General features: G+C 42.5%; 1 protein-coding gene across 8 annotated transcripts in view; it reads left to right on the top strand.

Moving 5' to 3' along the window:
* myo9bl (myosin IXb-like) overlaps positions 1 to 17258 on the top strand; it is a 53811-nt gene that overhangs the window by 30768 nt on the left and 5785 nt on the right. For 3 of the 8 annotated variants that reach the window (XM_086115098.1, XM_086115103.1, XM_086115102.1), the window contains exons 7-40: positions 251 to 350; positions 491 to 591; positions 1191 to 1320; positions 1406 to 1495; positions 1605 to 1721; positions 1810 to 1944; positions 2129 to 2250; positions 2429 to 2570; positions 2659 to 2854; positions 3372 to 3447; positions 5180 to 5293; positions 5880 to 5919; positions 6017 to 6139; positions 6229 to 6309; positions 6530 to 6640; positions 6764 to 6889; positions 6986 to 7135; positions 7581 to 7741; positions 8083 to 9210; positions 9333 to 9408; positions 9507 to 9598; positions 10051 to 10169; positions 10930 to 11114; positions 11224 to 11331; positions 11416 to 11586; positions 11693 to 11734; positions 11812 to 11923; positions 12018 to 12091; positions 12185 to 12377; positions 12490 to 12618; positions 13400 to 13505; positions 15781 to 15912; positions 16603 to 16726; positions 16916 to 16966. In XM_086115098.1, the coding sequence (XP_085971224.1) occupies positions 251 to 350; positions 491 to 591; positions 1191 to 1320; positions 1406 to 1495; positions 1605 to 1721; positions 1810 to 1944; positions 2129 to 2250; positions 2429 to 2570; positions 2659 to 2854; positions 3372 to 3447; positions 5180 to 5293; positions 5880 to 5919; positions 6017 to 6139; positions 6229 to 6309; positions 6530 to 6640; positions 6764 to 6889; positions 6986 to 7135; positions 7581 to 7741; positions 8083 to 9210; positions 9333 to 9408; positions 9507 to 9598; positions 10051 to 10169; positions 10930 to 11114; positions 11224 to 11331; positions 11416 to 11586; positions 11693 to 11734; positions 11812 to 11923; positions 12018 to 12091; positions 12185 to 12377; positions 12490 to 12618; positions 13400 to 13505; positions 15781 to 15912; positions 16603 to 16726; positions 16916 to 16966 (4957 nt within the window). Of the gene's footprint in view, positions 1 to 250; positions 351 to 490; positions 592 to 1190; positions 1321 to 1405; positions 1496 to 1604; positions 1722 to 1809; positions 1945 to 2128; positions 2251 to 2428; positions 2571 to 2658; positions 2855 to 3371; positions 3448 to 3841; positions 3935 to 5179; positions 5294 to 5879; positions 5920 to 6016; positions 6140 to 6228; positions 6310 to 6529; positions 6641 to 6763; positions 6890 to 6985; positions 7136 to 7580; positions 7742 to 8082; positions 9211 to 9332; positions 9409 to 9506; positions 9599 to 10050; positions 10170 to 10929; positions 11115 to 11223; positions 11332 to 11415; positions 11587 to 11692; positions 11735 to 11811; positions 11924 to 12017; positions 12092 to 12184; positions 12378 to 12489; positions 12619 to 13399; positions 13506 to 15780; positions 15913 to 16602; positions 16727 to 16915; positions 16967 to 17258 lie in introns of all 8 variants that reach the window. The other 5 variants (XM_086115104.1, XM_086115099.1, XM_086115101.1 and 2 more) reach the window with 5 other exon arrangements.

The following is a 17258-nucleotide window of genomic DNA, read 5'->3' as shown; positions in this document are numbered from 1 at the left end:
TGCTTTGTTGCCTCGCAAGCTACACTATTTGTCACATGGCCGAGTGAACATGATCTTCGCACACTATAAATAATGCAAAAATGAGGCGAATAACATCTCAGCAGATAGGAATAAAAAGACATTGCGGGGAAGCAAACAATCATGAAATCACTGAAGTATGAGCCATTACTTTTCTGGATTACTTATTTACATGTACCTTATTCGGCATTATGCAATTAGTTCATCGAATTAACCTTTTGTTGTGTTTTAGGAACTATCACGTGTTTTACTACCTGTTGTTGGGCGCTTCCCAGGAGGAAAGGAAAGAATTCAAGTTGTTGCCACCTGAAGACTACTTCTACCTCAAGCAGGTAGAAGGAAGGGAATTTCATCTCAACCACATAATTACATTTGAACTGGTGGTTAGCTTATTAAAATAAAACTGTAGTTGACTAACTGAACTTTTTCATTATTTTCAAGCTGCGAAAAACCTTCTGTCTGTTTTTTGTAGCAAAACTTTAAGATTGAAGATGAGGAGGACCTCCATCATGACTTTGAAAGGCTGCAGCAGGCCATGGAGATGGTTGGCTTCCTTCAAGCTACCAAGAAGCAGTAAGTGAATGCTCAACGTTGTGCAGTTTAAAGGGGAAGTCAACCGAAAAATGTTCTCGACAGTAATATACCGGTATTCTATTCAGTCTCATTAGTCTAAACACAGCTTTCTGAATAATATTGTGTTTGTGGGATATGAGTTGAGCAACAAAACCCACCCGTTTTTCTCCATCTCAGGGGGCGGCTATTTTGCCACTAACTGTCGACTCAAAAATGACATCACAGTTGCTAAGGCCTCACGATGTTCGAATAGTGGAGGCACATATACTTGAAAAGACATTTTGGGGGATGACTTCTTCAATAGTATGCTTTTCTACAACGATCTATTATTCAGGAAAAAATCTGCCACTCCCCAAATTTTCTAGTGTTCTGTGGTGTTTTTTTTTGTTGTTGTATCATTGTACTGTATCTCCAAAGTTAGAAAAACAGGAACAAACCAGCAGGTCAATGAAGTACTGTAGTTTAATTGTGTTTAGATACGCAGCTTCATAACTATTAAATTGACTGAAAAATTAAAGGTTACCTATTTAAACTGTTCCTCTATTTATTACATACTGTCTGTCACTGCTTCAGTTTGATATAAAGGGTCTTTATTGCAGGATTTTTTCTGTGCTTTCGGCCATCTTGTATCTTGGCAACGTGACCTACCAGAGGAAGTCGACAGGCCGAGACGAGGGCTTGGAGGTGGGGCCGCCAGAGGTCTTGGCCACTCTCTCTGACCTGCTGAAGGTAGTAACCTTGTGTGTGTATTTTGCTCGATGGGACCATGTTTGGTCAGCTGTATGCAAGCCTTAAACATGGTGGTCTCCCTCAGGTCAAAGAGGAGCTGCTGGTTGAAGCTTTGACGAAGAGGAAAACAGTGACAGTCAATGACAAGCTGATCCTCCCCTACAGCCACTCGGAGGTACAGTATCTGCTGGGCCCCCTGCACCTGATTTGTTTGGGATCGGGATCTGAAGGCACAACAAACCACCTCTCATTATGCTTTCTTTCTGTTCTTCCTGTCATCTCAGGCAATTACGGCCAGAGATTCGATGGCCAAATCTCTATACAGCGCCTTATTTGACTGGATTGTCCTACGCATTAATCATGCACTGCTTAACAAGAGAGACATGGAGGAATCTGTCCCAGTGAGATACAAAACACGTGAATAGTTGCACTCAAAACCATTGTTGCAGTTGTGACCCCTTATGTTTGTTTGTTTTTTTTGTCCTGTAGCGCTTGTCAATTGGTGTCCTGGATATATTTGGCTTTGAGGACTTTGAGACCAACAGCTTTGAACAGTTTTGCATCAACTATGCAAATGAGCAGCTGCAGTATTATTTCAATAATCATATATTCAATCTGGAGCAAGTGAGTGATCTGTTGTCTTTTATGTTGTTGTAACTTGTTTACCAAGTCACATGCTGTGTTGTAACATATGACTCTGTATGAAACACAAACTTAAATGTATTTATAAATGAAACTAACCATTTCACGTTCAATGATTAGAATTATTTATTTAAGAACCGTTATATGGAATTATTGTATTCTGTAGGAGGAGTACCAAGCAGAGGGAATCACTTGGCATAACATTGACTACATAGACAATGTGGGTTGTATCCATCTTACCAGCAAGAAGCCCACTGGCCTGCTTTACCTGCTGGATGAGGAGAGCAAGTAAGGAAGACAAGCCCTTTGAGACTTTTTGTGATTTAGGGCTATATAAATAAATGTGACTTGACAGCATTGGGGGTTTTTTTTGTTTTTTTTGCAGTTGATCATGTGACCTACTTGTTCCTCTTCCTCATTTTATTTGTCCCACCTCACCTCACTATTTTCTGTACTCGTTATCCAGCTTCCCCCATGCCACAGATGAGACACTATTAGCCAAATTCAAGCAGCAGCATCAGGGGAATAAATACTTTTTGTCCACACCAGTCATGGAGCCTGCTTTCGTCATTCAGCACTTTGCTGGGAAAGTCAAATATCAAATCAAGGTAAGGTGGAGCAAGCACGCAGGAACAATTACTTGGTGACTCACGATGAGGTTGTTGATATTTTATTATTGATTTTTGACCTCTGCAGGATTTCCGTGAGAAAAACACAGATCATATGCGCCCAGACATTGTGGCGTTATTGCGGAGCAGCGACCGAGCTTTCGTGCGACAGCTCATCGGCATGGACCCTGTGGCCATGTTTCGATGGGGTATCTTACGCGCCACCATCAGAGGCATGGCTGCCTTCAATGAGGCCGGTCGCTCATGGGCCGCCAAGACTGCAGGTACACCAGCGGTGTTATTATCAGCCAGCTTTGGGGTGAAATGCTAAAGTCAATACGAATTGTGCAATTCAATCAAAATACTGTATTTTATCAGAGGTCCAGTCAATGAAAACAAGCAACATATCAATTTCTGGGTAACTAAAACATGGCACGTTGGCCATATATTTTGTAGACCTCTGAACAGCTGGTACCCAAAGCTTTACTGTTCGGCAGTTTTTCTGCTCTGCATAAGCCGTTCAGGTCAGCACAAGAAGAGAATGTTAAGGCCAGAAACGTGAGACCTGAGCAGATTTCTGACATATTTCTCAAAATGCGCAATCCTCTGCACTATTCTTGTGCTTGCAATTGTTTCCCCACTGACGTATAAATCTTTTAAACTGGATTAACAAGATTAAATCAAGTTTAGAAGAAGCAAAACTGCTACAGTCACGTGCCTCTCATCCGCCTACAGTTATATAATTTTTTTTTAACTGAATTTATGTTTTTATTTTTCTTTCTTTTTGATTGTGTCTTGAAGGTGTTGTACGTCCAACCTCCAGAACTCCTTTGGGAGAGATTCAGCGTTCCAATGCTCCAATAGAGCGAATGTACAAGTAAGGACAGATGTAGAGTATTTGAATTTCAAATTGAATATGATGTTATCACATTTTAGTTGCGGTTGAACTGGTTTTCTAACCGTCCAATCTTTCCCCTATGGGGGACAGCCAAGTAACTGCGGATGCGCCGTCAGGGTTTTGGTGTATTTTAACCCTCACACTTTTTTTTCCCCCACCTTCAGAGGTAAATGTATCCCTAAACATACAACAAAAATTGAGCCTTCATGAAATTGTTGTCTCTGTTTGATGCTGTATGTTGCCTTCTGATTTGCTCGCTGGTATGGGAAGAGCTGAAGAGGGACAATTTCACAAACCCGCACGCACGCTCCTTTCCCACTTGACACCTTTTGGTGACCAAGGTGTGTGTGGCTTTCTCCTCTCCCTTCCGCAGAAGAGCATCTATGCTCGATTTCTACTTTGATCACTCAGAGGAGCGCCCTCTAGAGGCCTTTGAAGACATCTTTGCTAGCTATGAGAATAAAAAGTAAGTGAAGGAAGAGTGGACAGGAGAAGTGGCTGCGTGATGCCAGGGAGGCAGGCAGGATGGAAAAGAAACATGTTTGTTATGGGTAACGGGTAGACTGCTTTGCTTCCGTCTTTGAATTTGCATCCATCTTCAACATCCCCCCAAAAATACAATAACATGCATTACAAGCCATTATGAAAGAATGATAAACTTGTAATGATTGTGATTATGGTTCCTATACTATTAAACCACAGTACAAGAACCTACTGCTCGCTAACCTCATGAGATGCACCCATTTGCACCCATGTTGTGTAGAGCATATAACAGTGTGCAGCTAAAGTTACATGCAGCAACTGTGGAGACCTGAAAGAATATATTCTTAAACATCCAATTTCCCCCGTTGTGATAGGTAAGAACAGAACGGCGAGCTTTCTGAAAATGGAGTAAAACATCCTAAAGAATTTTTTACGACAGGATCTTTTGAGCTTTAACCCTTGACCACTGGTTGTCAGAGTTCACTATTATACTGATTCGTTCAGTCAGTCCCGTTCAGATCTGCTATTGCAATATAAAATAGGTTGGATTCACTGTTAGGTGAGATTTTTGTGTGTTACCCATTCCTTTCCTGCCTGTCTCCTGCTTTTTTTTTTTTTTCTTTTGGTCACGCACGGTAAGTATAGAAAAGTATTGCATGAACCAGCTCCGCGACAAGTTTCCGTATAAATTAACCTCACGGATACGGCATTTAGCCCAATAATGTGGATTGTATCAACACAAATAACTTACAGTCCCTCCAGCATGGAACCAGATAGGCGGCCAAATGCATGTTGACTACCACATTAGCAGCAACATGGGTGTGAATAATACCCCACCAAGATCCATCCCCTCTTTGTCTCCTGTGTGTGCGTGTGTGCTCCTTCTTTAAAGGAGATATGGCATCATGGTTGGGTGGTTCAGTGTGCTCTCTGCTCTTCCTGTAAATAAACATGGACAGCGGGACTGTGCATACTGTGAGAGTTATTCTTCACGGATGAACAGAGATTGAAAGCTTCTTGCTGTCACACCCCCAACTATCCTGCCCTCTGTATTCCCTTCTCTGGTAACCGTTGGTGGGTTTTCCTCTGAGGTGTCCAAACTGTTTTTGTTGTATTTTTTGTTTTGTTTTACACACACTCCCTCTTCTTTTTTCTTTTTCTTTTTTTTTACCTCACTTTCCTGTTTTCCCCTGTCCACACTGTGTATCTTTGTGTGTCGTGTGATCAGAGACATGCATGCGCAGATCATCAGCTCCATTAAGAACTTGCAGCTGGATGGTGAGGACCCTCGCAAGCTGCTGCAGTCCTGGGGTCGTCTCCGCTTCCCTCGACATGTCCTCCAGTGAGTCTGCAAACAGACTGGGTGGTGTCGGAGCTTGCCAAAATCAGCACAGTCGGCTCAGGAAAATAGATATAGATGTCATGCGACAGAATCGAAGAAAAACATTCGAAACAACAAGCTTTCTGTTTCATAAGATAGTGTTTGTAGAGCTTGATTCCTTAAAGGTTGCAGCTGAAATGCCTTGACACTGTCTATAAACGGCATGAATAATAATTCAAAGGCATGTGAGGAGCTGTGGCCCTTCAGCATGTCATGTCAATTCTAGAAACATGACACACTGAATATGAATACGTTGTGCATAATGAGCGAGCATGTCTGTCTGCATATGCCAAGGGTCCTGTGGGTAAATTTGACATCCCTTCTCTTGTTGTAAACTAATTACATCCTCTTCCTTGCCATCATTCTTACACACTTCATCCATTCCAGCCGAGCTGTCATTAATCCTGACAGGTGCAACCCTGCATTTCATCACCGACTTGAGAGCGCATGAAGAAGTCTGTACTAACCTGACTCGGTCACTCCACCTGCATACCTCTTGCTGTAGTCTCTACCCTCACCCTTTATCTTTTGGCTCCCTTTTCCACAGGAAAAGCAAGGGAACTAAACAGAAACAGATCATCCCTAAGGTATCAGAAATGACTTTTATGTACCGTATCTTGGCTCCCTTGTGGATTTTTTGTACAAATGAATGTTTTTGAGAACACGTTTTCTCTCACTGTGCAGAATCTATTGGATTCTCGGTCCCTGAAGTTCATTGTAAGCCTAACCCTACACGACCGCACCACCAAGTCGCTTCTCCATCTGCACAAAAAGAAGAAACCCCCCAGCATTAGTGCTCAGTTCCAGGTAACGTTGCCCTTAATTGTGTGCAAACACCATCAAATCCGCACATCCCCCAGGGACATTTCACCCCTTTTTTTCTCTTCTCCCAAAAGACATCTCTGACCAAACTCTTGGAAACTCTGAACAGAGCAGAGCCTTTCTTCATCCGCTGTATCCGTTCCAATGCTGAGAAGGTATGACCAATTTTTAGTGATTTATTATTGAATGTCTGTTGTTGAAGTCCTCCATTTCTATTACGCCCGAGTCTAAAAGATAGAAATCAGATTTCACATTCAAGTACTTCTTGATTTGAATGAAGAGGATATCTTCCTATTTTTCAATCAGTTGCACCAACACTGCCTTCATATCCTTGAGATGTATTATACTTTCTCTCTTCTGCTTATGTATGAGCAGAAGGAGATGTATCTAGACGAAGCCTTGGTGCTCCAGCAGCTTCGCTACACTGGAATGCTGGAAACCGTTCGAATCAGGAGGTCTGGCTATGGCGCAAAATACACATTCCAGGTACTGTGCCGTTTTAACTTGTGTTTTATGTGTCTTGAGAATGACATCGTTTGTATAATAGTACCTTCATAATTATGTGTCTTTTACATCTAACTTGACAAGATGATGTGTTCTTGCCTGCAGGAATTCTTAGAGCAATTCAGAGTTTTGCTGCCAAAGGACTCCACAGCTTGTAAGGAGGATATTTCTGCTTTGCTAGACAAGAAGATGGGCTTGGATCCCACCACATACCAGATAGGCAAAACAAAGGTAAGCACTCAAGTGTTAACTTTGTCTTTGAATAATTACAATTGCGTGCAACACGGTTTGTTTTATTTTATTTATTTATTTTTGCAATCTGTTTAGGTTTTTTTGAAAGAACTGGAGCGACAGCAGCTGCAGGACACGCTGCACAAGGATGTGATGCGCAAGATCATCTTCTTGCAGCGCTGGTTCAAAGTTCGCCTGCAGAGGAAGGAGTTTCTGGACATGAGACTGTCAGCTGTCGTGATCCAGGTGAACTCAAAATACACATTTAGTCTGTCTGCCTATATTTCTACTGTGTACTTTTTGTATTCTTATTTGAAATTTATATTGTAATCCTCCATTTGTTCCAAGGTTATTATAGTTCATGGAAACTGAAATTGAAAAAAACATTTTAGTGAGTGAAATAAAAATAAGTGCTTTAAAAAAACAACTAATGGACTGAAACTACATTTTGTGTTAATGAGATTAAAATTTACAATAATAAGAGTGAAAATGTCCTTTGTTTTCATCTTTGCCAATTATTTCGTACATTAGCTATTGGGGTTCATTTTAAACATATGAAAGTAGTCCTTTAGGAACCTCAGTTTAGTTTACTTTATTTCATATTACGTGCTCAAAAAATGAATTTTACAACTAACCGAATTTTAAAAAAAAATCTAAAACCATTATAACCCTGATTTGTTCTTCCTGCTAGCGTTCATGGCGCAGGTACTGCAAAGAGGAACAATGGCGGCAGGCTGCCACTCTAATCCAGGCTGTCTGGAGAGGCCACCGACAAAGATCAGCATATCAACGCCAAAGACAAGGCGCCACCAAGATACAAGCCCTTGTCAGAGGGCACTCGGCACGACGGAGGTAACGGGGAATGCTCAGTGACACATTCAGGGTCTTTGTGGTGATATTCTAGTAGGATCAGCACTGACTCAAACACAAAGGGTTTTTTTTTGCGGTGGTTATAAAATATGGAAACCCAGAATGGATGCTAGTTCACTTCCTAAGCGTTGGTTCCGTACCTCGATGCAAAGCACCAGATACCCAGAGATGACTGCCGTTCAGCCGACTCACATGATACGCCCTAGTCATAATTTTGAGACATACGCTACCCTAACTGCAACTTCTCTCAGAATACTTTCAGTCTAATGTAACTGAGGCATGATGGCGAAAATCATCAGAATAATATAACTTCATTATTCCAGATGCCACTCCATGCGTGAGGACCGACGCAGAAAGGAGGAGGAAATGAAGATGGCAGAAGAGGAAAGGGGGCGCCGGGAGGAAGAGGAGGAAAGGAGACAACGGGAAGAAGAGGAAATGAGGTTAAGAATGGCGGTGGAGGAGGAAAAAAGAAAGGCTCAAGAGGAGGAAATGAGGAGGAGAGAAGAGGAGGAGGCATCCAGGAAAGCACTTGAAGCTAAGGCTGCATTGGAAGCAAAGGAGGTGAAACAAAGAGCAAAAGAGCCTCAAACACGAGAGGATCCAGATATAGAACTGGTCACAGAGGAGATGCTGGATGACAGCCTAGTGGACCAGGAGCCACAGGCGAGAGGAGAGGATGATGGAGAGGTTCCATCAAGCTTCCATACACAGGAGGAACGGGGTAAGGATGAAGATGAGGAGGAGGATGAGTGGCTACCCCAAGCAGAAGAAAGAGATTGTGAACACCTACCTCTGCGGTCTGGTTTGGAGACCAACGGTACTTTGGCTGAGGCTGGTCCTCAGTCCGATGAAAAGGAGGAGGATACACAACATGGTTTGTCTTCTTTTGGGGTCTCCTCCAATCTTCCTCCAACCACTTCTTCTGGTTTGGAACAGACTTCCAGCACTACCTCTACTACTTCCCATTCTCAACATAAACTAGTCCGTCCTGTTGCCAAGATCCAAGTATCTAAAAGTCAGGAGAAGAGAGAGCAGAGGAGACGCAGGGGGTTGGAGCACAACCAGAGAGAGACTTTACGAGCTGCCTCAACATCCACCTCCTCCTCAGCGACCAGTGCGGAACAAACATCCCCTCCAAAGAGCAAAACGTCCGATGTGTCAAAGCAAAGAGAAGGGGCTGACAGCAAAGAGCTTGATCAGTATACATTTGTGGCCTGGAAGATGAAGGAAGAAAAAGGAGGGAAGAAGGATACCAAAATATCTTCACAATCTGGTGCTGTTCGGCCAACTACGTTATCACTGCATCCCGCCGAATCCACGCATGAGAAAACCGTGGCGGATGGTGGTGCTTTGAGCCTGAAGCACATCCACGGACCAGTCAAAGAGAAGTCGGAGAAGTGGAAGGGAAAGACGAGCGATGGAGAACACTCTCCTCCACAACATAACATGTACGTTTCCTGCTATGGCTAAATTCTCATGTTTAGCGCCCCGTTCACTATGCAGCATGTGCTATATCGAATCCATAAACTATCTACATGCTATATTCAGACTTGAATTTTATTATTTGCAGAAGTCAAACGGCCACCTCCTCAATTGACAGTTTGTCTTCATGTTCTGAGGCCCCTGGTGCTCTTTTAACCAGAGAGGTATTTTAAAATACGATTTCCAATTGTACCATAGAAATCACAAGTAGTCCTTCTGAGGCATATTCAATATAAAATCCATTCTTTGTCCTATTCCGCAGATGATTTTGTCTCCAGAGAGCTTGAAAGGAAGTTCCACCAGGAGGAGAAACCAGGAGGACTCAACGCTCTCCACCCCATCCACGCCAGACAGGTAACTGCTAAACACAGATAATGAAGTGACATTGATCGATTAAGCTGTTTTTAATTATGTCACTAGTTATGCATCTGAGCCAGATGTTTCTACACATGTAATGGAAAATTCTTGATAAACACACAAACACATTGCATACATCTACTCCAAATGGCTTGTAGCCAATTACTAGACGGCCTATCGGCAGTCTAATTGGAGGGGGTTCAGCTGGCTTGCTTTGTCTTTCCTGAGTGCTGTTGCTGTGATTACAGAGCTGGAAAAGCATTTGGTTCCTTCTGACACTGTAATAGCTCAGTCTGCGCGCGCGCGCGTGTGTGTGTGTGTGTTTTAACTGAAACAAATGGAATTGTTCTTCGGTGACATGCTGATAAGAAGTCAGAGATAACGATTACACAATATTGACTGACTCCTTAACAAAGAGTTTTACAAAGAACCTAATGTCAATCCTTAAGGCCGGGAGGTTTCTTCAGCAAGATCTTGAAAAAGCGACCACACAAGGAGCCTCACACTCCCGACAATGGAGACTTGACACTTGCACAGGTTCTCAATGAAAAGCCAACAGGAGGGGAAGGTAAATGATGCGCAAGTCTTCATACTCTTCATCCTACTTGTGCTCGTCAATTTCTTTATTTGATGGATGGTGATAAGACACCTTACAAGGCTGTTTACCATAAACGTGGCAGGTGAAAATGACAGACATTTACATACAGGCACTTCCTGCTAGCTACATATCCCAAAATGCCGTACTCCAAAGTCTGTCATGCAGCACTGTATTACCACTATTTTCATGGTTGCATATGACATAGTTTTCAGATTTTGCACATTTTCATTTACATTACCTTCAAATGTACTAACAAAGATATCTCAGAATCCACTTTATAAAGTCTCATAGTTCGATACCAAGTGGCATATTGGAGTAAGCAGCAAGAATTTTTTTCCCCCATTGCAATAAGGTCAACTTCCAGTTCCGTGGACATTTTACGTCATGCAGAACATGTTATTGAAAAACTTCAAGGGCTTTAACTGTAATTCCACTGTTTTGAGTCTCCTCTCTGCTGGACTGCTGCCAATCAAATCAGTCACACTTCACGAAGTGAGAAAGAAAACACAGATGTATCGTTATTATTCATGGGGTCTTAACTAATCTTCCTGCTTGCTTTCTGAGAAAACACTGTGACTCTTTTAGCAATGGGCCTTGTGAAAATAGATTAGGTTTCCTTCAAGTACAGTTCAGTATTCAGTTTGAGCCTGAGAATTTAGAAAGAATCTTTTCATCACACATTTGGTTGCTTTTTATAATGACAAATATGACATCATCATTCACACCCCAGCATCTGGATACCCACTGAGACATTCATCCCAGTTCCAAGGAGAGCGTGCCAAAAGTTTGGGCCGTAACCCCACTATAAAGATTAGCCGTGCCACGCGCGTCTCTGAGCAGTGGAATGCTTCACTGGATCGGGAGATCACCAATGCCAATGAGCTGCGACACCTTGATGAGTTTCTGGGAAACCAGGTACATATGAATGACATTTGTTGCTTCCTTTATTTAGGAATGAAGTGTGGAATATTTTAACTAAAAGACATGATCTGTTGTTTGTTTGTTTTTTTGCCTCCTTTTCTAGGTCAATGATTTCCGATCCAGGGGGAAATCGCTGTCAGCCACAGAGGCTATCTTTGTTACGGCTACCATGCAGTTCAGAGAGACGATTAAAGCCATGTATTCTCTCCCTGTAAGTCTTTCTCCCCTATGACACATTAGCTTTTCCTGGACAACTTTTGTATTCCTCGATGTCTCTCCTATTGACTCCAACTAGAAACCAACAATTGGCTACAAAGGTCTGATGACAGGCTACCAGAACAAAGTGATCCACCTTGCCGGTGACAAGCAAAAAGGAGAAGTCCAGCTTGTGGTCAACCTGTTTCAGTCGGTGCTAGATGGCTTCATTAGAGGGGAGATGAAGAAAGAGGAAGCCGAGCCTGCCAAGGTGATAAAACGCAAAGCTGCTCTCACTCATATTGTGTTTTTGACTTTTTATTTTATACATGAAGAATAACAGACACATGCTGCGCTGTGATTATATTATATTTCAGCCTGCTAAAGCTCGGAAGAAGCGCCGGAAAAAAGACAAAAGTGTAAGCATACAAAGTTAAAATTGTGCATCCGCTTGTTTTTAGACGTGATTTCTAAGAGTTTGCATCTGCCTTGTCAGATGGAGAGCCCCCTGGATCACGTGTTCGTCAACTATCAGGTCAACATTATGCAGTCATGTGACCAGTGCACTTCTTACATCTGGGGGATGGAGAAAGCCTACATGTGTAGCTGTGAGTCTCATATCGCAATCAATGTAATTACATCGTGCAGGGCAATAAAAACAAAGTGAATGTATGTATGAATGTTGCCAATCCTCTTTTACAGATTGTAAGATGGTGTGCCACAAAAAGTGCCTGTGTAAAATAGTCACGGATTGCTCCACTTTTTGTGCCAAAAAGGTATGTTTCACGCTTCTCTGAGGAATGCGGTTCTGATACAGAGCGTGGGGCGAAGTGGAGCCTTTTCACTGAATGTCGGGGTTAAACCTACAGAGTGACGAGGAGTCTGGTGGTCAGCACTTTGGTGTGCGCGTGGGTCACCTTGTGAGTGATAAGAACCCAGTTCCCATGGTCCTGGAGATGATGCTCGAGCATGTGGAGATGCAGGGACTCTATACCGAGGGCATTTACCGCAAGTCTGGCTCAGCCAACCGCATGAAAGAACTGCACCAGCGACTGGAGACCGGTAAAGTGTACACTCCTCAAATTTCATTGTCTTTAGTGGTCCCACAATGGGGGAATTTGTGCATATTGCACTCAATACATTGAGACGCCTTGTTTTTGTTGTTGTTGTTCAGATCCCCACCTTGTGTGCCTTGAAGACTACCCCATCCACACAGTTACAGGCCTGGTGAAACAGTGGCTGAGAGAGCTGCCAGATCCACTGATGACCTTCACACATTATAATGAGTTCCTGCATGCAGTAGGTGAGAAGGATTATGACCAGGGGGGCGGCGTTTCTTATCCTATTTACCTGAGGGCAAGCCCTTTCTTGCCATTTCAGTTTTCTGATGGCTACTATAAATTGATTAAAAGGATATGCTGTAACGATCGAACAGTTGTTTATTTGTGGGTAAATGTTTGTTGCTGGTGTCAGGCGGAATCCTCATACTTCAACAATCGTCACTTTTTAAAGAGGCCCCCAAAAACGGCATGTTTGTTCAACTATTAACATTGCATTGTCACACAGCAAGCCATTTTCAACACTTTAGATTAATAAATAATTTGTAAAAGAACACCCACGCGTGTGGTCTGACCAATAGTATAGTTTACCAAATTGTGACAGAGGAAGTTCGGTGCCAAATCCAACTTTTGAGAACACATCCTCTGAGTTTTTGTTTTTAAAATTGCAAGGCAGGCCTTAGCAAATACTCTCACACGCTGTGTTTGGCCTGCCCAACACCGCTAATGTGCTTATGTTTCATTGCAAGCAAAACACAAATGTGAGGACACTGTGTCAAGGCTAAATATGAAAGAAGCTTTTTTTTATTTGTGTGTGTGTGTTTGTGTGTATGTGTGCGTACATATATATAAAACACAAAGTAAATCCCTGGTTTGAGTAGTTTTAACTTTCATGCCTCGGCCTATGCTCAAGATATGACAATTACAGCCGCACTGTCGTTTAAATCACCTCACAAAAAATCTGAAATGTCATCCTTTTGACATGTTTGTTACAGACTGATGTTTTATTGCCTTCTATGTATTCAGAGCTGCCAGATAAACAGGAGCAGCTCTATGCCATCTACAAAGTGCTGGAGGAACTTCCAATGGCGAACTTCAACACACTGGAGAGGCTTGTCTTCCACCTTGTCAGGTCCAAATATATTCCTCTAAACCCAATTCCTATCAAGTCGGGACATTCTGTAAAATGTAGATGAAAACTGAATACAATGATTTTCAAATACTTTACGAGCCCTATGCATTGTAATACACGACAAAGACAAGATATTTAGTGTTCAAACGGTACATTTTATTTATTTATCTATTTATTTTCAGATGTACACATTTTGAATTTGATCCCTGCAACACATCATAAAAGCTGGGACATGACTGTGTTTACCACTGTGTTACGTCACCCTTCTTTTTAAGATAAGATAAGAAAACCTTTATTAGTCTCGCAATGGAGAAATTCCCAATTCACAGCAGCAAAGTTATGAAAGGAAGAAGTAGAACAACAAAATATAGGAGCTGCTGGAAAGGCAGCCACTCTCGCGGCGCCATTTTGAAGTCAAAATAACAAAACTAACACAACACAACACATAGGACACAGACAGTCGTGCAATCTTCACCAATTTTCTGCATACACTTTGTTGTCTGAAGCAGTTATAGATGAAAGGGGAGAGGATCAAAGTGTCCTTTCACCAGTGGATCAGAGACGTCATGCTGAAAATGTGCACACGTCTGCTACAAGCTAAGTTTTGAAAGCAAACACGAAGCTGTAGCGTCCATTGACGAAAAGAGATTAGTTCACTTCTCTTGTCCCACGTAATCCGCTTCAAACTCCAAGCCGTGACTCCCAGTTCCAAATCCGCATCGGCGCTCCGCGCTCACGCTCCTTTCTTCTCATCGTCGGCTCCTCAAGACTTGCATCCATCCACCCGCAGACCGTTCAACAGCACCGATCTCTCCGCTGAACAAAGCGGGGCTGTGAAAAATGCTGCCCATTACAGGCGCAAGACACAAGCGCCCCGGGACTGTCCAGCAACGACAGTCAAATGGCGCCGACATTCCTCCCAGTCAAAAACAGTGCTGGTATACCCATGCTGCCGAGAAGGCGCAACCACCAAGCACAGAGTCTCCTCCTTGATGAATATCGTGGCCAGAAAATGCTGAAAAAGTCCACATCAGGTCCACACGACGTAACAACAAACACAAAGTGACAAAACAAACACAAAAACAACAAAAAAAGCAAGGCTCATGAGAGCACTTGCTGACGGCTGCCTACTCGGGCGCCATCTTGACTTCAAAGTGTCAATACTAACAACACTCAATACGTATTTGGGAACTGAGGACACTCGTTGTTGAAGCTTTGTAGGTGCAATTCCTTCCCGTTCTTGCTTTGTAGAGGTTCAGTTGTTCACCACTCAGGGGTGTCTTGCTGTATTTTTTGTTTCATAAAGGGGACAGGTCTGGGCTGCAGGCAGGCCAGTCTGGTACTCGCACAATTTTCTTTTTACGTAATCAGCAAGGATGTCCTTGAAAAAAAAAAAAGTTGCTTGGATGGGAGCATGATTTGCTCCAAAACTTGGATGTATCTTTCACCAAGTTACCCACGCCATGGGCACACCTTCATACCGTAGCTGATGCTGGCTTTTGAATAGTGCGCTATTAACAATCTGAATGGTCCTTTGGCCAGGATGATACGACATCCATGATTTCCAAAAACAATTTGAAATGTGGGCTCGTCAGACCACAGCCCACTTACACTTTGCATCACTGCATCTCGGATGAGCTCAGGCCCAGAGAAGCTGCATTGCTTTCGATATGCATGGCAGCATTTGAACATGCATCTGTTTTAACACTGGTTTTCTAAAGTGTTCCTGAGCCCGCATGGGAAATATGTTTTACACAGTGATGCCAGTTTTTTTGAGGCAGTGCCACCTGAAGGATCAAAGGTCACGGGTGTTCAATGTTGGTTTGTGATCTTATCGCTTATGTTTACAGATTTCTCCAGATTTGGTGAATCTTTGAGGACATTATGGACTCTAGATGATCATTCAATTACTTACAATTGTACATTGTGAATCATTGTTCTTCATCTGTTATACTGTTTGTTCGAGCAATCGTTCACAAAATGTCCTCACCTCACCCCATATTTGCTTGTGAACAAATTAGCCTTTCGGGGATGCTCCTTTTAGACCCAGTAATGACACCTATTCTGTGGAATAATCCAAATCTGTGTTATTTGATTTCATTATTTTTTTTGTATAATATTCAATTTAATATAGCTTGAAAAGGATTTTCAAATTATTATCCTGTTTTTATGTACATATAGAACGTCCCAATTTCAGTGGAATTGATTTTGTATTTTCAACATTTGTCTTTTCATGGTAATCTGCATATTGATATTTTTGTACTTTTCCTTGCAGAGTGTGTAAAGAGGAGACTCACAACCGCATGTCTCCAAACTCTTTGGCTATTGTCTTTGCACCGTGCATCCTGCGCTGCCCAGATGGCGCTGACCCACTTCTTAGCATGAAAGATGTTGCCAAGACCACCACGTAAGACCACTTTTTTAATGCATTCTGTATTGTCTGTTGGAGGACTATTGTCTAGCATCGCTTTGAAGAAACGCAGAGGACTTTCCAAATGAAACTTTTTTTGTCACTTCCAGTTGATTTGTGTGGGGGTGGGGGGGGTGTAAAACACATAGCATAAATAACTTGACCCGCATAGAATTTTACATGTATGATTTCACCTGTAAATATCAACTACAAAAATCCACTAGCATAATGCTAACATACAGTATAATGTGAAACGCCATAGACGAGCTAATGGAAATAAGCTTTGATGTTGCAATAGTTAAGCTTTCAAACAACTGCTACATTAACACACACAGAGCATAGAAAGTGTACAGTAGTACTCACAGGCATATACTTACATTCTTGCTGCTCTGTGTGAACGTTGACCACTACCAGAGATTAATTGGCAACCTTTTCTGCCTCTTTGACTGACTCTTAATTATACACCATGTACATCAAGTAAAGCCAAGTGCTGCCTGGCATGTTGTGGCACAACATGGTACTACGCTGAAAGCGTACAACTTTTAATTCTGACTGAGAAGTCTGCGATATAGTGTTCAGCGCCAACAATGAATCATGATATATAAGTTCCACGGGACACCTTGCATGCATCTTTACTGTTCATGCAATAAACACCATTGTACGTGCACAATCCCCTCTTTCTGGAAGGTGTGTGGAGATGTTGATCAGTGAGCAGATCAGACGCTACAATGAAAAGATGGAGGAGATCGAGCAGCTGGAGTATGCAGAGGCTCTGGCGGTCAACCAGCTCAAACTCAAGAGAAAGAACACGGTGAGGAAATAAAACCTAACCTCATTGTCACTTGCGTTTCTTTCATTCAGTGTGCTAAAAATTAGTGTTAGTACCTCCCCGAACTAATTAGTCACCCTGAACTATATTATCGACTCTCAAGGAACACCAGCTGCTGCTGTTCCAACGGTGTATGCTTAATAAAGTTCCATGTTCCCTGTCTCTCCTTAGCACTGCTGGCATTTACCGCTCAGGTTCTCACCTCCTGATAAAGGAGTGGTGGTATGTATCATGTAGTTCTCATGGTCAAGTAGATCTAGCAGATGTAGCCTACTACTACAACTTTGTTTGCCATGCTAAAGGAGCTGACCAGTGCATGGCATGATAGATGTGGGTGATGAAATATCCACTTTTTCTTCGTGGTTTGGTTTCACCCCCCCCCCCCCCTCCCCAATAATCCCTCTCCTGCTCCTCCATACTAACTGATTGTAGTTTGCATGTTTCTGGTAGTTGGTTGTAATAAGGGGAGCTATTGCTATTCTGAGGACAAGATGCTAGTAGCTTGGTGTTCTTC

This window comes from Hippocampus guttulatus, chromosome 7 (genome assembly GCF_054856545.1).
Source record: "Hippocampus guttulatus isolate MCC_2025c chromosome 7, RoL_Hgut_1.0, whole genome shotgun sequence".
NCBI classification, from domain to species: Eukaryota; Metazoa; Chordata; class Actinopteri; order Syngnathiformes; family Syngnathidae; genus Hippocampus; species Hippocampus guttulatus.
The sequence above is the reverse complement of the archived record's forward strand: the minus strand, read 5'-3'. Positions and strand labels throughout refer to the sequence as shown.